The 15,938-nt window shown below is 41.8% G+C and overlaps 1 protein-coding gene across 1 annotated transcript in view; it reads right to left on the minus strand.

Annotated features, from left to right (window-relative positions):
• Positions 1–15,245, minus strand: part of LOC109038176 (choline/ethanolamine transporter flvcr2a) — a 93,906-nt gene extending 78,661 nt beyond the window's left edge. Inside the window, exon 1 of the mRNA XM_019053147.2 lies at positions 14,988–15,245. Within this exon, the coding sequence (XP_018908692.2) occupies positions 14,988–15,045 (58 nt within the window). The 5' untranslated portion in view covers positions 15,046–15,245. The remainder of the gene's footprint in view (positions 1–14,987) is intronic.
• Positions 15,246–15,938: the final 693 nt, after the last annotated feature.

The following is a 15,938-nucleotide window of genomic DNA, read 5'->3' on the forward strand; positions in this document are numbered from 1 at the left end:
TAGGAGTTGCTCTCCATAATTTTTGTCGTGCGAATCGTGATCATTGTGACATTTTGTCAAGAGAGTATCGAAGGCCGAAGTGTGAAAGTACGTATCTCCGTTGCGACGTTTCAAAATTTCCTCCTCTATTTTATTTTATCAAAGAGAAACTAGCCGAGTTTTTTAGTTTGAAAGTTACACAGAATATTATGCTATACTAGAGGAGAAACATCCAGGATGATTTCAAGAAATTACGATGACTTCTTCATTGAAAAAATGAAGCATGACAGGAAGTTTGCGACATCGGAAACGGAGATACATAGTTCCGCACTCTGGCCATCGTTAAATATGACAATGCTCAAATTCGCACCCTGACCAATGGTCATTGGTCAATCAATTAAATGAGCGTTCGTTTAAGAGTCCTTTCTTCTCCTCTCCTCCGCTCCTTCCTCCTTTCCTTCTCCCCTTTTTCTTTTTTCTTTTTTCCGGGCGAACTTGGGGGGCGCACCCCCCCCTCCTTGGATCCGCCTACGTAGAAGGTTGGTTACCCTTTCAATAAAGCCTTACGAGCTCAATACATTCACATCCACATATCCGTACTAGAGTACCTTTATAGGCAGAGTATGGCCATTTCTGTGCCGGTTTCTCATTGGTCGCGTGAAAATAAGCTGACACGATGTTCTTGGGGCCGTAAATAAACAAACAAAATGGCTGTTATCAGCGAGCAAGTTCGAGGTTATGCACATCTTACATCCACCTGTGGTAAAGGCGAAAGGCGATTTAACAGTGTTTTCATGTGTTTTTTCAAGTGTTATTCGTAGACATGCTAGTTTAAATTGTTACTGACATATAATTGAAATTTTTGTCAAATTTTAGCTTCCTATGGATGTTACGGTGAGCCGCCATCTTGTTCGTTCATTCACGGCCGTAAGAGCATCATGAAGCCTAAAAACTCGTTGACCAATCAAAAAGCGGCACAGTTTTCCTGAAGTAAAAAGATACGAATGGCCATACTCTGTGTATAAAGGTACTCTATCCTTCTCCCCTTTTTCTTTTTCCTTTTTTCCGGGCGAACGCGGGGGGCGAACCCCCCCCCCCCCCCCGGATCCGCCTATGTAGAAGGTTGGTTGGTTACGCTTTCAATGAAGCCTTACGTGCTCGATACATCCACATTCACATGTCCGTACTCACCCCATATGGATACTCGAAGAGCGACATGATGCTCGCGATTTTTGAGGAGATCGCGCCGCGTCGGAAGCGGGTAGGAAAGAAAGCCCGAAAAAACGCGAAGCGTGGACCTCGTGGAGCCGGAGCGAAGGCGTGCGCACGCGTCTCTGGGATCGGGCAGGCCGGAGATCCGGACGCCCGGCGTCCGGCGCACAGTGCATCCAGTCAATTAGAGGGCTCGGACGTGAAATTTTTGGGTAAATGTCAAATTTTGATGTTAATTTCGTCACAAATTCAATTTTAAGGGGTGGTTCTGAGAGTAAATTTCACGAAAAAACTAGTGGAGCCACTGTCAAACTTGTTTGTTTCATATTTTCGAAAATACAGGGGGATCCACGGTTAAACGACCAGACTGCAGGAGCGTGTTCTACAGGGCCGGACTTAGGAGGAGGCCACATGGGCCGCGGCCCATGGGGGCAAATTTTGAATTTTGTTTAGATGTAGGTACCTATAAAAAGTCGGATTCAGAAGAAAAATTACAAACGCGACGAGGCGACAAAATCTCTCATTTCCTGAGAGTATAATAATTTCTAATTTTGTTTTCTTCCGGTGATACAAGAGATAGCGCCTTCAATTAGTCGAGTCAGGACAGAAACCAAACGCGCACTTTGGTCTGTAATGGTGCGGCGCAGAGAGGAATGATGACGAGGACTTGAGATGAAAAGGAGAAGCCCTTGGCGCGGCGGTCGGCATGAAACATATATTAGCGCCTACAAGACTGCATGAATACTTCACGCATTGCGTTAAACATAGTGCGTTCAGCAGCGGTCGACGCGAAACGTATAGCGCCCACAAGACTGTAGGAATACTTCACGCATTGCACCAAACACAGTGCGGTCAGCGTGGCGCGGCGGCGGAAGTTAAAATTATTAAACCACATTTATGTTTAGTCTTTCATAATTTTTTCGTTCATTTCTTATGAATGGAAGGCCTTGGCTACACAGAAATAGGTTTACGGAACCTAACTTTCGCGCAAAGCTCCGTGGAATTTTGCTAGTAATGTTAATAGGGCTCCGAGAGTGCCCCCAGTTGGAGGTGCGGGCCCCCCAAATTTCGGAAAGTAAATCGTTCTTTTCTAAATTTTGGGAACGGTTGTGAACCTAATCTCATGAAAATTTCTACTCGCCTGTACTTGTATGCCCTGAATTCATAAATGATCTAAAAAAAAAAAAAAAAAAAAAAAAAAAAAAAAGAAAATCACAATTTAAAGAGGGGGTTTGGGGGTTGTTTTGGCTCCTGCAGTCTGGCCATTTAGCCCTGGATCATGGAGTATTATTTTTAAAAAAAATCGAAATGTTTGTCTACAGAAAAAACAACTCGCAAGTCGGATTTCCGCCTAAATCCGAACGGGTCTCGAGTATACAACATTTTTTGGTTAGGAGCCATTATTTCTGGCTTATTTTAGAAACAGCATACGCGCAATCAGTTTTCCATGGAGATGTATATATTTTTATCGATGGGCCAGAGATGATAGCCTTGATTGCTGGGTGCACCAAAAGAAAGTATCAAATTTGAATATCTTTTGAACGTGCTCAATATTTTCGAGTGTTTTGGCTCCTGTAGTTTGGCCGTTTAACCCTAGATCACCCTCAGTGTTCGAAACTCACCTTTGAGTTTCAGCAGGAGCCATGTGGCGCATCAAACCCGATTTTTAGGCGCCATTGTAGATTTTTTAGGAGCCAAATTGACTTTTTCCTTTATATAACGGCGCATTTGGTGAACAGTTAGACGCAAGATGTTTTCGTAACAGAACTAGTAAGTAGCTGTAACTTGGGGAAGACAAAATCACTAAGAATGAAATCTTGAATAATAGAAAAAGCAAGCATTCACTTGTAGTGCTGAAAATTCTGAGTTTTTTCAATTCAAATAGATTTGTTTTTCTTTCTTAATGTGACTTCCTGTGAAAATCCAGATTTTTAGGGGACATTTTTTAAGGGCCACGCCGGCGCAGAGTCTTCATTTTTTAGGCGCCATGGCCGATTTTTTAGGCGCATTTGGCGCGTTTCACTGAAAAAAAAAATATCGGTGTGTTTACTAAGAAAAGGGTAAAATTACCAAGAATTCAGGGTTCTATTTGATCCCAGTTTTTTCTTGGTAAAATTACCATTTATGGAATTGGTAATTTTACTGGACCTTGGTAAAAACGCCAATATTTTTTATCGACTGTGGTAGAATTACCGAGATAAAATGGTAAAGTTACCGGGAATTGATTACCCATAAAAGTGGTATTCTTACCTGAAAAAAACAGTAAAAATACCGGTTTTTAGGTAAGCTTTCCAGTCTGTCTTGGTAAAATTACCAATAATTGGTAAAAAAAATTGAGATAGTAAAGGTACCAACGGACCTTGGTAAAAACGCCGAGAATTTTTTTTCAGTTTGGCGCCTGTGAGTTTCGAACACTGATCACCCTGTATGAGCTTTGAAAGTTTCTAGATTTTGTGCGGTTTCTCCGATTGACGCGGTTCACTGTGCGACGTCGAGACGCAGCGCCCGCCGAGTGCAGCCGAGTCGTGACCCCCAAGTGCTCGCACTTTCGGCCAAGTTTCGATCCTCCGACCTCTCCTATAGCGCAGCTTTCCCCCTTCCACCTGTCGCGCGTCTCCGCTCGTCATGGGACCTCCGCTTTTTATCCACTCGCTCACTGTTGAGACGACACTCGTCGTGCGCTGTCCTCGCAATGGTCGCCAAACTCCAGTAGCCACGCATTGAGCTTCTTTACGGGGAGAGTAGGGTAGAGTACCTGTACAGCGAGAGTATAGACAGATGTGAAACTCCAAAAATCTATCAGACCTTCACCGATGCCTCCGCGAATGAAATTAGGGCCCAGAAATGCAGCCAACCTATGAATTTCAATTATCCAGAACACTTTACTAATATTGTTACGAACCATCGTTTATAAAGCACGCATTTGACTTAGTTTTTGCATAAATGTACTCTTTTTTGCGGAAGAACACTCATTTATGTACGTTCTTGGCCATCTTGGTTAGAATTGGAATCTGCAGACTGGCAGTGGAATTGTGTGCGTTAGAAGTTGGTTAGAAGGGTGGCTGCACTTTCGGACCCTGAGCCCTCCATGAAGCAAGCGATCTGTCCATACTCTCGCTATATAGGTACTCTAGAGTAGGGCACGTCCAGGGTGGCTACAAGTCCGGAAATAGTACTGAGTTTTTAGGGGGAGTCCGAAGGTACAGAAAAGAGGGTTATTCATATAGGCGAAAAATGTACCCAGCCCGGAATGTACGAAACTTTGTGGGCTGATAGTACTAGTTGAGAGAGGCTTATCCCTAGCTCCGTTTTTGCAGGAACCCCAGGGAAACAGCGTTGCCATTTTTTAAAGTCGTAACCTTCAAACATCCATAACTTTCGTAAAAGTGCAGTTACAGAGCTCGTATTTATACCAAAAGACGCAGAAAATTACGCTCTATTGACTTATGCAAAAGAAATTTTAATTTGACTCCACTGTTGCCACGTTTATCCATTTTTTTAATTTTCGTAATTATTTAAAATCACGTTACCGCCTAAAAAAGTGTTTGCGGTCGGTGGGGATTGAATAAAAACCTGTCAGAATTATTGTTCGTTCGATTCCGCATCCATCGATATATATACTTTTCTGAGAGACTTAGGGAACACGAGTTATAGCGATTTGAAAATTCGGCAACACGCCCGACAACCGATTTTGACGCTCGTTCCCGTGCGTTTCTCGACTCCGCGTTAAAGCGCAGCGTCGAAACAAAGCAAAATTCGAAAAGTCAGTTCATGTTTTGCGCTTTTTTGACATTTCGATATGATTTTTAAGTATTTACGTTGCAATGAAGTTGCCAATTTTGATGGAAAACTGCCACCGCTATCACAAAAAGGAAAGAAAAAAAAAAAAATTACTCATCTAATCACGTCCAGTCACAGATGTGCAGCCTTATTCTGTAGCTGGTACTGTCGATTTATCCAGCCCGTAATGGTGTCATGATCCTTCGACACTTTTTACATACTTTGCATCTTGCACTAGGAGCAATCACCTGCATTCTTGTATCAATGCATCATGAGGATGCACCGGTTCGAGCTTCCCTGATAAGGAGTCCGAATCAGTGATCATAATCAGTAGATTTCCAATATGATGCTTCAATAAGCGCAGTTTTTGTAGATAAGAAGATAGTTCAGCACGATTTTCTTATGATGCTGAAAGTCAGTATTCGGTTTGATTTGATCGGGTGCATGTCGTTCGGTTTACTATGGAAAGTTGTGCCGAGTGCGACCGTCCTTTGGATAAGAAACCGCGACGCGAGAAAATATTCTCCAATGGGATTTGGTTTTGCACGGCGTGCTATAAAACGAAGCGTCGTTCGGAGAGTGTACCTGTCCCCAAAAAAACTGTGCCAAAAATCACTCTACCAATTAAGTGTACAGTGAAAAGTGCGCGGGAGTGTATTTTCTTGTGCAAGGGTGTCCGCGAGCCGAATCTAATTCGTATTCCAAAATCTCTGCGATCAGAGATCCTCCTAGAGAAGCGAATTATTATTCCTGAGGTGAGCCGGTGTTGCAAAAACCACATTCAGAATGACAAATTCACTGAAAAAAGCTTGGACTTACTCTTGAATGGGCACTTATTAAAGGATGCAAATCTAAGTGCTATTGAGTGGGTGGCTTTAATTGACGACCTTCGCGAAAAAGCTAAGATAACGGCCGAAAACGAGTGTCCCGATGAGGATTTTTTCGATGAAACGGAGCGTCTTTCAACGTGGACGGGACTAGAGAGGCCTCAATTTAACGAGCTCGCAACGTACGTCAAATGTGAGAAAAAAGGGGTAAAAATTACTTTACTTCTAGGTGTATTTTTAATGTACATGTACACATCTCTATCAGAGAGTAAAATTGGAGCGTTTTTAGGTCTTTCTCAAGCGACTGTCTCTCGATACATTAATATTACTCGCGAGTCTTTGTTGAGTACTTTCGTGCCTACTTTCCTAAATGTAACCCGCGAAAAAGTGAGAAGTGAAACTTCAAACATAGCACGGACCTTGCACAAATTCAGTGAAAATGAAGATAAGACCCTGACAGTGTGGGACGGCACATACATATACTTAGATAAGTCAAATAACTTTCAGTTCCAAAAAGCAACGTACAGTGGACATAAGAAGACTAATTATGTTAAGCCCATGTTAGTTGTAACTAGTAATGGTTACATTGTGAATGTTCTGGGACCGGACCAGTTTTGGGCCGGCAGTGTAGGCGACGCCTATATTTTGGCTAGTGTCATGAAAACTCCTTGGTTCACTGCATTTTTTAAAGCTGGTGACATCTTCGTCGTAGATAGAGGGTTCGATCGGTGCGTGGATAATCTTAAGACGCAAGGCTTTGAGGTCTCAATCCCTGTGTCCCAGTCCGGACAAAAACAACTGACCGCTCTAGAGGCAAACAAAAGTCGCCTCTGTACAAAAATTCGGTGGATAGTGGAGTGGGTAAATAGCTCTCTAAAACGTTTCAAGTACGTTGACGGCAAGGTCGGAAGCTACGGCATACCTCATCTTTTCGACAATGTGCGGATCCTAGCTGCAATACATAATAGTTTTTTTTCCCGTCAGTACAGCGATTCTGATAATGTGGAAGTCGCCACTAAAATGCTTGCAAGAATGGAGACGCCGAATTTACTCCAAGCACTTGTCGAGAAGGAAAACTTGACGAGAAAAATGAGTATGTTTGAGCCACTGGGTCCAGACCGCTACAACTTGTTGCCACCTTGGACTATCCAAGACCTAACTTCTTTTTCTACCTCTTTTCAATTACGTCTGGTGAGAGGGTACATCGCTAATCATTTTGCAAAGCGAAAACATGAGTTCCAGATCTGCCGTGATGAATTCAGTCCTAACTTTAGGAAGTATGAAATAACAGTTCGTACTCCTATCTTCATTCGAGCGCGACTTCTTTCCCGCCATATTTCAAGTAAAGTCTACTACATTTTTATCCTAATTGACGTGACAAATCCACAGCATGTGCCCCCACAGTCAGTAAAAGAGGCGTATTGTACGTGTAAAACTGGATCTCGCACGGTTAGTGTATGCGTTCATGCGGCATCTATTCTGTGGTATGTCTTTTATGGCCGCCATGAGGAATGCATTCGGACGCCTGCAGCTTACTTGGACAAGTGTTTTTTGCTGCCCTCTATGGACGTGCCGTCAGACGTTGACGTTGACGTTGACGTCGAAGATGAAGAGGAGCAAGCGGATTTCTGATGTAAGTTTATATTTTTAAATTAAAGCTGCCTCCCTTTCCACATTTAAAGAGCCCTTCCTACAATTCCTCCCCAATTATTAATTTTAAGCATTCGTAAAATATTTCATCTTACGTCTAAAAACCTATGTGACCGTACAAATTGATTGTTCTTCTACCTCGCCCAGCTTTCATTCGGTTATAAAGTACCAACCGTGCAGCCATGATGTGTTTTGGTTGCATGAAACATGTTTTTTCGACTAATTATGGTATACAAACGAGCGTTGTTAGCTGCATGTTTGTAAGAGCTATGCAGTATTTTTTTTTTTTTTTTTTTTTAGAATTTTCCTTACAAATTCGGCAACTTTTGTTTCCCGGGGGTCTCCACAAAGCCCACAAAGTATCGTACATTCCGAGTTGGATAAATCGACAGTACCAGCTACAGAATGAGGCTGCACATCTGTGACTGGACGTGATTAGATGAGTAATTTTTTTTTTTTTCTTTCCTTTTTGTGATAGCGGTGGCAGTTTTCCATCAAAATTGGCAACTTCATTGCAACGTAAATACTTAAAAATCATATCGAAATGTCAAAAAAGCGCAAAACATGAACTGACTTTTCGAATTTTGCTTTGTTTCGACGCTGCGCTTTAACGCGGAGTCGAGAAACGCACGGGAACGAGCGTCAAAATCGGTTGTCGGGCGTGTTGCCGAATTTTCAAATCGCTATAACTCGTGTTCCCTAAGTCTCTCAGAAAAGTATATATATCGATGGATGCGGAATCGAACGAACAATAATTCTGACAGGTTTTTATTCAATCCCCACCGACCGCAAACACTTTTTTAGGCGGTAACGTGATTTTAAATAATTACGAAAATTAAAAAAATGGATAAACGTGGCAACAGTGGAGTCAAATTAAAATTTCTTTTGCATAAGTCAATAGAGCGTAATTTTCTGCGTCTTTTGGTATAAATACGAGCTCTGTAACTGCACTTTTACGAAAGTTATGGATGTTTGAAGGTTACGACTTTAAAAAATGGCAACGCTGTTTCCCTGGGGTTCCTGCAAAAACGGAGCTAGGGATAAGCCTCTCTCAACTAGTACTATCAGCCCACAAAGTTTCGTACATTCCGGGCTGGGTACATTTTTCGCCTATATGAATAACCCTCTTTGCGGTCATTCCGCAAAAGGTCCGGAATTTTGTCATTGTTTTGTCATTTTTGTCTCAATTTGAGCGAGATTTTCAAATTCTTGAAATTGTTCGAATTTCGTCAAATGGAGGTACTTACTGAAAAAGTACTGAATATTTCTGTCGAAGGGCGTACTGAATTTTTTGGAAACGTAATGAAAAAGTACTGATTTTCGATGGCCAGCCTGTTTCCGTGTTACAAGGTTGGCTTCCCCTAACGAGCTCCATATTTTGACATGCCCGTACTGCCGTACTCTCGTCATACAAGTACTCTGCCATGCTAAGGAAGAACGCCGCAAGAACATTCGAGAGTTGGCAAATTTTCTTCGATAAAATGTTCATTTTTGAGAAAAGTTATGAATATTTTTCCTCGAAATTTTCAGGAACTTCAGGTAAAATTACGAACAAAATTATCTGAAAAATTGGAAAAAAAATATTTATACGTTTACCAGGAGATTCTCGTTTTATCAATGGAAATTTGGCAACGCCTGAAGGCTCATACGGTGTTTTTCCTTAGCACGGCAGTAATCTAAACACGCAAGAGGATCGTCCTCGGAATATTAGATGACAGGGTTAATGCGCTCCTTAGAATCATCATACATCATTATTTGCAACTTATCAACAGACTAACAAGTGCAAGAATTTGATGACGGTAATACAAAACTGTACAGGGTGTCTCAAAGTTAAACGCTATTGTTTTCAGAATCGATTTTTTGGATCAGCAAAATACTTTTTTACTCTCTATCGGTTTTTCGTAAGATCCCCGCCTCAGATTGACTGGCCGAGCTTAAAATTTGAGCCAAAACCCCGTTGTCTCTTGAGTGCGACTACAGTTGAGAGACTTGAAGGACAATACGCATACCTAAGTGCAGTTATTGCTATTTCGAGAAGTACATGTTTGAAGTTTCGAAATCACATGGATCCTTGTGGCGGAAAGAAAGTTCAAACTGACTTTTTGATGCTTAAAAATTGGAATTTGGGAGCGAATTTTTCACAGAGAATGCATTGAGACTAGTTTTACTTGATATCATTAATATCTCAATATTTTTCAAAACTGCACTTATGCGCCTTGTCCTCCAAGCCCCTCAGTTATGAATGGACATGCATGTAAATTAGCAAATTTATGCTCTGTAATTCCCTAAACCTGTACCTTGCCTCAAGAGAACCGGATTATCTTTCAAGGAGGGTCTCAAGAGGAGCATGGGCTCTTAAATGAGAGTATTTTTTAGGAAAGCCTTACATGAGAATAGAGTATTGCCTTGATCCTCACAATCGATTCCGAAAATATGTGCGTTTAACCTTGGGACACCCTGTATTTTCCAATTAAGACCATGTCGATTCTCGGGTGAATCTCACCGCACATAAGGATACAGGCCTTTCAAAACTCAGCTGAGTTGACTTTTTAAGAGAATACGGGTTTGCATTAGCTCGATATGTACGCGTCTGTTGAGTTAAGCAGTCTCGTCTTGCGACATTTTGCAGTTTGCGCTCTGGACACTTCTCTCGTCACGTTTTTGCTCTACGTTAAAGTTCTCAAGATGGTAGACTCAACGTTTCAATTGATGAACTGCGTCTTTTATGACAAAATTCCAACTTCAATAATTACTGCGCGGAATTTTCAAGGGTTCCTATCATAAATTGAAAATATGTAAAATTTTGGCAATTTTTTTGAGGAAGGTGCAATGAGATTTGAAAAATTTTACAGAGACCTACTGCCGTGCTAAGAAAAAACGCCGTATGAACATTCGAGAGTTGCCGAATTCCCTCGGATAAAACGTCCCTTTGGAAGGAAGTTATGCAAATTTGTCCTCGATATTGTCAGATATTATAGATCAAAGTACGCACAATATTGTCCACAAAGTTGGAAGAAAAATATTCAAAACTTTCCCAGTAAATTAGTATTTTACCAAATGAAATTTGGCAACATCCGAGGGTTCATACGGCGTTTTTCCTTAGCAAGGCGGTATAAAACTTATGATTGATTAACTTGAAGTTCGAATATCGGCAGGAAAAAATGGACCGCGGTAAAAAGACAGGAACCAAGCCACATCAGCTATTGCCAAAAATTAGGCGCTTTAATTTTTTACATGAAAACGGTTGTACGGATTTTTGTGTCAATTTCAGTGAGCTTTTTGCATAGTGTGAAGCATATTATTTAAAATTTTCAGAGGAATCTGCACAAACGTTATCTTGTAAAAAATTAAACTGTCCTGTTATATTTTGCAATAGCTGATGGGGCTTGGTTCCTTTCTGCTTAACCTGCCCCGGTTTTCAAATGCTCCAGAATTCAAGGGCGGATCCAGCAATTTGGCAACACCGGATTTCCTACATTTAAAACTATGTTAAATAATCGATTCGTATCAGAGCACCTGGCCCCTTCCGGGTATCGATACATTTCCATTGGTTTAAATGGAGAAAAAAACAATGTTGCCAATTTGCTGGATCCGCCAATGCCAGAATTAAAATCCCTGAGACAAGCCCTGTTCGAGTTGAGCATGACAAATATCACTCTCTCACATAAAATACCCCTCACCTATGACCATTTTGTTTTGTTGTATGATCTACATTGTGAGACGGTGTTAAATACTGATTGAAAAAAAAATCGTTTCGCACAGCAGTCAAAACAACGTTGATAACGAGAGAGAAGTAGGATGAACTCGGAAAACAATGACGACGAGGCAAATATTTATCGAATCCGTAGTGGCAAAAAATATGTTTAACCTCTGATCTGAAATTAATAAAAACAAGTCGGAAAACTTAGGGAGAGTATCACGACTGAAGAAAAGAATCTCACAAAAAGCTAAGAAAAAAAGTCAAAATATATTGCACATTCTATTATGATGGTTCATTTTTCCCTTTTCTGAGAGTTCAAAAGTGATTTTTTTTATGTCAAACCTATTTTTAAACTTGAAAAATAATATTAATTTGGAGTCCCAGGGGAGAACCTCCAGTACCTCAATTTGTCACGGCTACACAATTAGGCCATATCTTGCAATTATATAGAGCAAGACTGGGAGGAATTGCAGGTCATAATTTTTTCCTTCCACGAATTTCATATAGTTAAAGCAAGCTATCTCTGAGACCTAAAAAATAATTTTCTAGTGTTTGGGTTCATTTTTGAAAAAACAGAGGATGTAAAGTTGCGCATCAAGATCCGACATCGGGATACGGTAGATTAGGATTTAAAAAAATGTTTTTTTCTAGAAACCATTTTTTCTCAACTGCAAACTGTGAGCAACAGGCGCTTTTTGCAGCAGAAGATTCATTAAACCAACCCCTCACACTCGGCTGTAAATAACTTTCAGTTTTTGAAGCCCCATTTTCACGGTCGGAAATATCATCCGATGCTTTTGTTTTGAACCGGTTTCGTCAGGCAGGAAAACTAAAGTCAGGGGCGGACTGGCCCTAAATTAAGTATGGGGCGGGCCCCTAGGGAGGTCTGGGGGGGCCCCCCAGTAGAAGGGGGGTCCAAGGGCCCTCCTCCGGAAAATTTTGAAAATTAGGCCCTTTTAGAATGAATTTTACGCTATTTTAGACCCTATTCTTTAATATTATTTTTGAAACATTATCCAACAAGAGACCAGAAATGCAAAACTTAGTATATTTTTACTTAAACTGGATGAAAAAATGAGAATCCGTTGTATACTTGGAATTCAACTTTTATTTTCCTCTTCCAACGAAAAATTGTGCTAAAGCTAAATTAGTATACAGAAGATACATAGAATCAAGTAGAATAGTAATAGTGACAGTCTAAAAAGAACACATTCTGAAAAACACAGTTCGGATTTTTTTGTTCGTTTGTTTTTTTTAAATGTACTTTTTAGCCGCCAAAATTGACAACTGTCTTAATTTTTTTTGAACGTTTTATTGGATCCTTTCTTCGCTCTGCTCATAGAAAAATCAGTGCCGTTTACTAGTTAAATGACGCGTAATGAATGAATAAATCGATGGTTAAATTCTGAAAACACGTAACTCGGAATCCGCATCATGAACCCTGAGACTCGTAAGGATGCTCATGTTTTGCGTGTATCCTTATGAGTCTCAGGGTTCATGAGTTAATGATGCGGATTCCGAGATACGTGTTTTCAGAATTTAGCCATCGAAATAAAAATAAGAATGAAAATAAAAATACAAACAAAAAATTGACAAAAATCTGACACTTTGAAAATTATTGTGTTAATTAAACTGGAAATAGAAACACAGTTTTACGAAAAAGTCTTGACGCTCGGATTGTTCACATTCCCATTGGTTTTTCACACTTTACCGGTCTTGTAATATCGAGCCATACACTAATGACAACTGTGTGGCGCCGGCGGCATTCGCGATCCAGACAAGCCTCGAGCCTTGTGAGTGAGTGAAGTAGCCCTATGGTATTTGAAGGAATCGACTCGCACGCGCGTCTTAAATGTGTCAAAAGAGGCCTTATGTCGCGGGAATTTTTGAATTAGAAAAAAGTCATTGGGGCTGCCCATACAATACGTAACGTATTAAGGGGGGAGGAGGGGGGGGTCAAGCCCAACGTTACGTAACTCTTTTTTGCCGTAAGACCTTTTTTTTCCTTGTTAATTTAAAAAACTGACCAAAATAGGGGGGAGGGGCGAGGCTTGTGTTACGTATTTATTTATTTTTTTTGAGGGGGGGGATGGTTCGAGCTTGCGTTACGATGCGTTACGGAGGGGGGATGGGGGTAAAAAAATCGGAAAAACTGCGTTACGTATTATATGGACAGCCCCCATTATGGATTTCGCTAAAGGGGGGAAAAATCGCCGAAGGCCCCTACGAAATCCCTTGAGGAAGGTAGGAAAGGTTCCCTACTAGGGGCCTCCAAAGTTCAAAATTGCATAGAAATGCGCCCTCGAGGCCTCTCTGAATCAGTACCAAAGGGCCCCCGGCAAAAAGGACCCTTTTGTCGAATCGGCGATAAAGAGCCCGGTGCCTTGAAGGTCCTTAGAGGCGGTATAAAACCGCATCAAGGCCTCTTCAAATCGGCAATAAATGGTCCCTTGGAAACGGCAAAAAAGGACTCCTTCGAATCAGATAAAGGGGCTCTTTTAAGGTCCTTAGAAGCGGCAAAAAAAGGCTCCATCGAGTCTTCTTCGAATCGGCAATAAATGAGTCCTTCAGGGCTCTTCCGAAATGACAAAAAAGGACCCCTTTGGACTTATTCGAATCAGAAAAAAGGGCTCTCAAAATGCAACGCCCTTAGATACGGCATAAAAAAGCTCCTTCAGGGCGCTCTCCGAATCGGCAATAAAGTGTCCTGTCCTCTCAGGAGTCTCGGGGCCCTTTCTCGAGGACGAACCGAAAAAGCCCTCGGGCGCTTCTTCGAAACGGCGAAATACGGCCCTTCAAATCGGCCAAAAGGGGCCCCTCCGGGGCCCCTTTTGGCCGATGAAAGTGGGGCGATCGCCCCATCGCCACCCCGGCCAGTCCGTCCCTGACTAAAGTAGTTTCATTTCTAACTTTAAAAAACTGTGCCTAGGCGTTTGAGAGGACTTCAGAGTCATAAGTTACAAATTCCTAGGAAAATACCGCGCAAAAAAATTAAAATTTATGGAATCAACTGTATTTTTTTCTTCCCTCCCCGTCCATCTCATCTCTTTTTTTCAATCGTAAGAATTTCCGTGGAAAGCCGCCAGGATCAATTGAGAACAACCGGTTCATTCATATGTTGACCTTGCTGCGGCGGCCCGATGCGCAGGATCCCGCTAAAACTTTTTGCGCAGTTAGTTGGTCACACCAGATGGGATGCGTGGCGCCAAACTCGGACCGGCTGATCCTCATTCCTGATTTTTTTTCCCGACAATATTGCATTCTTGCCCTGAAATTAGCTACATACCTTTTCCTAACCATACACTGAAAAAAAGAATATTGCTGAAATTGCCGTGCATGCGGGGTATTTCATGGCATGTTGTAGCTAAAAAACGAACGAGCAAACCATGCAGGTAAAATCGTTACACAAATTTCAGCTATCTTACACACACGCGTGTAGGAGCTTTTGCTCTCTGAAAAGCTACGTCTGTTACCTTTTTAGTTATTCTTCCGTAAATTTCGCTATTTTTCCGTAAATTCCGCTATTTCAGCCTAACTATTGAGCTATTTTTACTGTTCGCAAAGTACCAATACCAAAAAATACAGTTTCACTTCCAAGCCACTCGATGCAAGATTAACTGCATGAAGGCGCGCAGATGTAGCAAATCGGTGTAGCAATTCGTGCCAGTCGTTCACTTGATTCAACACCGTGCACGGATAAGAAAGCTTTACGAAGTGAAGCACATTTTGCTCCACCCTAAATCGGTGAATTAGCAATCCTTTTTTTTCAGTGTGACCAAAAAAACCGCCCCTGGAAAGACGCAAAGCGACGGGAACGCAAGGAATAGTAGAGCACTTACTTTCGGTGTGATAGAACCCGGTCTCGGATTTCGAGCGGAGCAGTGGAGTGGTCTCCATTCCTGCGGCACGTGGAGCGGAGGAGCGAAGACCACGGGTTCAAACCTACGTTCGGGAGATATCCGGGGGGCCGGGGCCCAAACTGGCGCAGGCACTCGACGGGCGCGTTTTCGACGTCGTTGGCGACACTGCAACACTCGCGTGCATTTGATCCGACCGTTCGCGTTCTAGGATTGAGCGCGCGTCCACTTGAGCACCGGACACAATCTCATCTGATCTGCTCGCCCGGCAATTTCGACCAGTTATCCAGTTAACTTCCCATTCTCCGGCGACGCCAGTCACACCTCCCCCCCCCCCCCCCCTCTCTCGAAGAGCCCCCACCTTCAGCCCCGATCCCCCACTGGAAAAAAAAACACATTGGATCTAGAGTCCAGACTCTTAAAAACATCGACAAGAAAATATAATCTTGATTCAATCAGATTTAAGCTTAAATCAAGAACCAAGCCTCTTAATTTGAGCGGATTTCCTTTTGATCTAAGCTTAAATCTGATTGAATTAAGAGTATTTTTTCTTGTCAACGTTTGCAAGAGTCTGGACTCTAGATCCAATGTGTTTTTTTTTTTTTTTTTTCCAGTGCTGTTTTTTGTAACGCGGGTCCTGAGGCTGGACTAACCTGGGGCCGTATCCATAGTCACTCCCTAAGAATAATATCGAAAATCATACAATCTTTTCGCAGTGACAAATCATTGTAATACCTTGCAAGAGTCTATTTCCGGCATCAAACTGATGAATTTTTTCGAATCTCGATCGTAAAAATGGAGATGTTGCTTGTGTGAGGAATTAGCGATTTGACTGTTGATTTGTATGTAAAGTTCGCGAGAAACACGATGGTGCCACTGGTTTTCTCTGAAATTAACTCCCAAGCTCAAAAAACGCTCTCAAGTTGAGGTCAA

Source organism: Bemisia tabaci, chromosome 9 (genome assembly GCF_918797505.1).
Source record: "Bemisia tabaci chromosome 9, PGI_BMITA_v3".
Taxonomy (NCBI): Eukaryota; Metazoa; Arthropoda; class Insecta; order Hemiptera; family Aleyrodidae; genus Bemisia; species Bemisia tabaci.